At 53.3% G+C, this 6,909-nt stretch overlaps 1 protein-coding gene across 1 annotated transcript; it reads right to left on the minus strand.

Moving 5' to 3' along the window:
• Positions 1 to 1,484: 1,484 nt before the first annotated feature.
• Positions 1,485 to 2,033, minus strand: TMEM275 (transmembrane protein 275). Its single transcript, XM_035537466.1, has one exon. The coding sequence runs from the start codon at positions 2,031 to 2,033 to the stop codon at positions 1,485 to 1,487; it is 549 nt and encodes a 182-aa protein (XP_035393359.1).
• Between the last annotated feature and the right edge of the window lie 4,876 nt (positions 2,034 to 6,909).

A 6,909-nucleotide genomic window follows, 5' to 3' on the forward strand; every position in this document is an offset into this window, starting at 1 on the left:
AAGCATTACCTCCCTCTGTCTACAAGAGATGTGAAGTACCACTGGAAATAGATGACAGAAAGAAACATGACAAAGGCCCCAGAAAACCTGAGTGGTGTGGGGAGGCATGGGCTGTTTGCTGGCCTGTCTAATTTGGGAGCTTGGGGTATCAAGGAGAATTAGTAGGGTGCAGGCTGAAAATAAAACAAGGGCAGTGACCTTTATGGCCTCTCATTAAGCTGTACAACTCCATGCTGCAGGAGCACAAACGATAAAAGCTGACAAACACTCGAGGAGTAAAAGAAGAAAAAAAAAATCAATTCAGGGCTACTAAATACAGGCGCCACTTCCAGCTCAGGAAACTCCCAAGCAATAGCGCCTTGGTTGGAGGCTGGGAGAGCACTCTGGGCAAGCAACACCTGTGTTTTATCCTGGTGCCTTTGCCTTGAACAGCTCTTTAGGAATTCTCTTCTGCAAACTCATCCCATTGCTTCGCAATCCCAGGAGCGCCTTTAGCAGCTGGTTTCCTGCAGCAAGGAGTTCCATACTGATTGCCCACTGTGCAATGGGTCAGGCAGGCACGTCAGGAAAGGAGATACAGTCAGCACCTTCCAGCACAGCTATACTGAAACCCATACAACTATTTGCCCCCTGCCCCAAGCTGATGTGTCCCAGTCCAGCCTTCCATAAAATGATGGAAAGAAAGATGCCTCCCCCCAGCGCTCAGGATATAATCATTGCCCAAAGATTTCATTTGCAGGCTCTCCCAGCCTCCAGTTACCCCAGGAGCTTGTCCCCAAGGGTTTGGCCTGGCTGACCTCCCAGCAGCACCACTGCAGCCCAGCATGATTAAAACAAGAGGAAAATGCCAGTGCTAATTGCAATCCCTGTGATTCATCGTCTCTTATCACAGATGGTAAAGTCACCCAACTGAAGGAGAAATGGGGCAAGGATTTTCAGAGGAGGGGAGATTGTTTCACATTGCTTTTTCAAACAGTAAACACAGATATTTTGTCCCTACTGCCAAAAAGCCCGGCTCTAAAATGCTGAAATCTTCTTGTGACTGAGTGGCAGCAAGCTGTAATTTACTGCATTCCTGCTTCCATTACATTCAAGACTTGCTTCACTTCTGGAAAAAAAAATATGCGTGTCATTTGTCAGCACCCTGTGTAGCCCCTCCTTCAGCCACCACATTTCCACCTTCTGCTAGACAAATTAATTCAGGAGGAGAACTCTTCCACTCTGCTCCCCAAAAAGCCGGTCTTTTCCCAGGAACTTTTCAGTTCATCCTTTCACAGCAACATCATTAGCAATTCTCTTTGTGAAGCCAAGTAACGGGCACGTTCCTTTCAGCAAAAATCCGGTGTTTTCTGGCTGTGGCATCCCTCTTCCTTAAATTGATTCAGAGAAGCCTGCCTGCTGGCTTTCCACAAGCACCTCAGCCTCAGACTCCAGCCCACCCGTTGCAGCATCTGGCTGGCTGCTGGTAAAAGCTCTGCCCGGGTTTAGGATGCGGCCATGTCCCTGGGCAAGTTGAGCTGTATCGCCTCTCCTCCTGTCGTGTACTTGGCCACGGGCCCATTGCCCTCCATGGTGAAGAGCTTGCAAGTCTTCGTGCTCTCGTGCACCGGCGTGGACTTCTTCGAGGAGATGGGGGAGTTGGTGGGGCTCAGCTGGACAGCGGTGGTGTCCTGCACTGTGTGCTCGCTCGTTTCAATTTCAAAGGCTGTGTTGCCAGGTTTGATGAGACCAATGTTGGATCCCGGCTTGGATTTTCTGGCCCCGTGAGCTGGTGGCCTCCGGCTGCAGATGCAGCAGGCCCCAAAGAAGGTGAAGGCCACCACCAGCAAGATGGGTCCAATGATGATGGGGGGGTTGTTCATGGGCAGGAAGGTCCCAAACGCAAACGCTCCCACTAACGTGATGTTGATCCCTGCCAGCATGATGCAAAGTCCACACGCGCAGCAGAGAGCAGGGGAGGGGAGGCCCTGAGGTCGTGTCTTCTTCTGGATGGGTTTCTGGGTCAAAGAGGCGCTGCTCTTTTCGCTGAACATGTTGAGGCGAGTCTCAGAGGTCACTTCAGTCCTCGCAGGGCACACACTGTGCTGAGAAGGCTACTGCTGGTCTCCTGCTACCTTGAAATCCCTGGAGAAGAGAAGAATATGCGGCTGTTAGAGCAACATGCCAAAGGCAACTGTCCACCATCATCCAAGGTGACCAGCATTTTCTCCAAGTCTGCTGGTACCAAAAGCTAAGTGAAAATTCAGGCCTGTTCTCTAGTCTGGGTTCTCCCAGGCCTTGGTCACACGCAGCCAGCTCAGGCTGAAGCACTGAGGTCAGTGCATTCAATGCCTTTAGCCATCCAGATGGATGCAGCACGACTGAATCCGAGCACGCAATGCCCTGGGGCCTAGACCTTGGCTCTGCCTCCAGGCTGAGCCTCAGCAGAGCACGGCAGCTGTGTGGCTGAGCAGACAGACCCACACCATCAGCTCAGACATGGTTCACACAGGCTTGGGACCTGCTGCCTACTTCTCTTGACTCTGCTCCACCCACTCTTCCCTTAAAATACAGCTTCTTTAGCTGTATTTGTTGTCCATTCGGGCAGCAGCTGGTCTCACAGAGCTAGTCATGGCCCAGACAATATGGATCACACACATCACACCACGCTGGGTGTGATCACAGGAGATCACACAGAAGGGGCAAGGAAGCCTGTCTGCCTCAGCAGGTGTAAAACCAAACTTGTGCAAAGCTCCTGCACAAGCAGACAGAGCTGGGAGAGGTCCCATGTGGGGACCTGCCCTTCCTAAGACACATAGCCCTGGCCGACCAGAGCAACTTGTCCATGGCAGAGGTTATTGGATGTGATCGGAGCTGGCTTTGTGTTCACTGAACTTCGCTGGGAAGCCAAATTGCCAGAAGCCAAATTGCCAGCAGTTTGCTGGTGATGCCTTTGATTTTACAGGCAGGAGAGCAATTCTCTCCCCAGCCTGACTGCAAACAACTGCAGTCTGCTCTCTTGTACTCCCCTGCCTGGCTCCCTAGCTTCTTCCTGCCTCTGTTGTCGAATATTTCATAAGGGGAAAACTGATACTGTGCAGATTTCTACTGAAAGAGCCAAAAATCACTGTTGTGCTATTAATTCTGCAGCCACTAAATTAACATCATCAACAACAACAGAAAAAAAATAAAAATAAAACCCCCTCACCCATCACCCTGAAACACACCAGTGGGATCAGCCGGCTGTTTCCAACATGCTTCCCAGGGTATAAATTTTTCCCATACCTCCAGCTGAGGCAAAGCTCTCTCTGCTGCTCTCTCCAGTGTCACATCTCATTGCCTTTGCTCAGGCTTTTGTTCAGACCTGAATGAAGTGCAGCAGTGAACTTCCAGTGAAGTTTCTGTTGAGTGAGACATCAGCTGGAGCTGACAGGCACGGGCGCACTGAAGGATTCAATTCTTCCTCATCTGGGGATGTCTGCCTAGGGAAGCCTTTCTGCAGGCAAAGATTTTTTCAGAACAGACAATGTGCAGGAGAGAAAGGGCATTTTCTCCATTAGCCGGGCTAACAATACGGATGTTTTTCCAGCAGTGTCCTTTTATTCTGCGTGGGAACCTTGACACGCTGATGTGAGCTGGAGCCCTAATTCTGCTTCTTTCACCAGCCCTGGAACAGCAGCAAGACAGCTTCTGGTTAAACATACACACACGTTAAATCACATCACGGATTTTTTTCTGTAAGGTTTGCTCCCTCCTGACTCCTCAGCTTCCACCCTGCAAGAATCCATGCTCCTGGGGAGCCAGGCAGCTATCGTGGGCCGAGCCCTAACGGGATGAACAAACACACCGGCTGCCTCTGCTTCTAGGCAAGCCAGAGACCAGAGGGCACATTCCCACTGAGATTTTCCAGAGGAGCTTCAACCCGGCACCCATCACACCTGTCACCTGCAATTACTCCAAGGGGACCGTGCTGGTTTCTGGATGCTTTCAAGGCTGCGGTGATAACAGCCAGCACAGACCCTGGTAGCTCTTTTTCCCTGTCTGCCACCGCTCTTGGTTATCACCAGGAGGGCAGGGGGTTAAGCTGGGGTAAAATCCTCCCCGTATCACCCCAGGATGTAACAGCAGAGGACAAGGAGGCTTGTTCAGGCATCATTACCGATAACAAATCAGGGCAGCCTGTCCCAAGGACAGTTCACTCCAGCAGGTTCTGGGTGGGTGCTGCTACCATCAGCTTTTCCCAGGCATTCATAGCCACTTCCCAGAAGGCGGGAGGGGATCGTATCTACAGTACAGAAATAGGGACATGGCACACGCTGGAGAAGGATGGAGACCCTTCACCCTGCAGCTGGGCTGGTGCAGGCAGCGGTCCCTCCTCGGGTCAGCCTAGGACAGGCAGAGAGCTCTGGGGCTGTGCCGAGGGGCTGGCCAGGCGCTGGCAGATACCTGCCTGCTGGCAGGGGACGAGGGAAGACGGGAAGTTTGGAGATGGACTGCTGCAGTGGAAGCGGTGATGGGTAGCTTGCCAGAAGCCATCACTCTAGGAGGCCCATTGGGATGGGCGTCTGGGAACACATCAGTAGCAGCCTGCACAAAAGGTCAGAGACCAGAGCAGGCAGTGTGGGAAAAAAGGAAAAAGGAAAAAAAAAAAAATCTGGGCTTCTGGAGTTGCATCTGTGGTTGTCAAACCTGGATTCTGTAAGTTCAAAGGGCCAGGTCTAACACAAGAGCCGTGACACAGCCCAGAGTGGAGCTGTAAAAACGTGAATCCAAGCATTTGTGCCATGCACACTTGGGTGAGGAATAAAAGCACATGGGGGTGACTGGGGGACCAAGCCACCAGGCACGCTGGGATAGCATCAAAGCAAAGCACAGAGAGTCAAAGCCCACTCGTTTGTGTTACTTGTGTGGAGACGTACCCAGAACCATCACACAGAGCTAGTTGGAGTGGTCAGAAGTAGAGGCAGGGGTTAAGATCTCATTTAATTCTGGGGCTTGTACACCGAGGGGATTCCAAAACACTGGGAAGCCAGAGGAAACGGGGATGAGAAAGCCAGCAGAGCAGTAGAAGATAAAGCAAAAACCAACTAATTTCACAGGATGCCTCACACCGTCCTCTAAGCAATAAGACCCTGGAACACAAAGCCCGTCCTTACACTGATTGCCACATACGACAGAAGCATCGTAATTCTCCTGAAGCCTGTCATCTCCTAGAGCACGGGCTGATGCTATGGGGCGAGGGGTCCCTCTCCATCCTCCATGCAGCCACTGGAATTCACGAGTGGGGGGCTCTTCCCACTGTTGATACCAGGCAGCTTTTACCTTCCTGCTTCCACTTTTACCAAGTTAACCAGCTCAAAAATGAGCAACTTTCCTTCCAGCCAAATTATCCTGTCCAAAATGACAAGTTTCCTTTTCATTAGGGGAGGGAAAAGTTTTCTTTGAGCTGTGTGAAACAGGTTCTTTTCTTATCAGCTAGAATCTAGTTTTTTCTCCAAACGTTTCAGCTAGAAATGCATTAGTGTCAAGGTGGAAAAAAAAGAAAAAAGAAAAAAAGCTGCATATCCAAACCCGAGTAATGGAAATCCAGAGGACACAGCGATTCCTTCCAGGGGAATATTCACCCCTCCGTGTATTCTCAGGGGCCAAACAGAGACTTATTCCTAGCTCTGAGAGTTCCTGGAGCTCCAAGGACATGCTGACATACCCAGCCAGCATTTTAGGAGCATCCCTTTAGCCATGCCAGCATCACCAGGATCACCCACCGCTAACTGCGCTTCCCTCATAGTTGCAGCGAGGGGGATCGAGCTGTCACCCATCCGCACCATTTCACCGGAGCAGAACAACCAAAATATTTGAAGCCCATCAGCAAGCCTCCTTCCCAGGGGTGCGATGGCACCACGGAAAAAACCCCAGCGAGCAGCAAGCAGCAACTGCAGCCAGGCAGCTCCCACCACCGCGGCGCCCAGCCAGGCTCCCATACAGAGCCGCAGGCAGTTTTTTGGGGAGAAACACCGGACTTTTCCCCGGGCAGAGCTCCGGGAAAGTCCCGGGCAGGGCCAGGGGGAGCCGGGGTGCCTGGGAGCGGGGATGCTTACCTGGGCTGGAGCCGGAGGGAGCGGGTGCCCCGGGTGTCCCCTGCAGCGCCGGCTCTGCGGTGCCCGAGGCTCTCACATGCCGCCTTCCCTCTCTTCGGGAAACTTTCCTCGGGTGCCAGCAGAGCCCCCCGGAGGGCTCAGCAGGCTCCGGGCGAGCTCAGCCGCCTCCTGCCCTCTTCCCTCCTTCCCCTCGGAGGATGCTGTCCTCCTCCTCCTCCTCCTCCGGCGGGGCTCAGCCGCAGCATCGCATCCTCCCCTGCCTCCTCTTCCTCCCTGCGGCGGCCAGCGCCGCCCGGCAGGCTCGCAGCCTCTCCCCCCGCCTTCTTTTTTAGTCCTCCTTTTCTACTTCCAGGCGGCAGCTCCCGCCCCCTGGGGTGCCCGAGGCACAGCAGCCCCTTCCCCGGCAGAGGAAGCCCCCGGGCGGCCTCCGCTAGGGGCAGCCCCGAGCCCCCCCCCCCTCCCCGACCGCTGCGCAGAACAAAGCCGCGGTACCGGGGCGGGGGGGGGGGGTCAAAAAGTGGGGACACCCCCGGCCGGGAATTGGCCTCCGAGGGTGAAGAGCACGGGGGCAGGGGGCTCTCGGCCGCTGCTGGCAGGGCGGTGAGGGGCTGGGGGCGAGAGTTGGAAATGGAATGAAAAAACGGCGCCCCGAGGGATGCTGGAGTAACTGCGGGCTGGGGGGCTGCTGCTGAGACAGGACCTCCGAGGGGTGGACGTGCTCAGGGTGTAAGAGCTGGAGAGTTCAGAAATAAAAAAATAAAAAAGAAAAAAAGGAAAAAAAAACAAAAAGAAAAAAGAGGAAAAAAAAAAAGAAAAAAAACTTAGATGTAAA

This window comes from Cygnus atratus, chromosome 8 (assembly GCF_013377495.2).
Source record: "Cygnus atratus isolate AKBS03 ecotype Queensland, Australia chromosome 8, CAtr_DNAZoo_HiC_assembly, whole genome shotgun sequence".
NCBI classification, from domain to species: domain Eukaryota; kingdom Metazoa; phylum Chordata; class Aves; order Anseriformes; family Anatidae; genus Cygnus; species Cygnus atratus.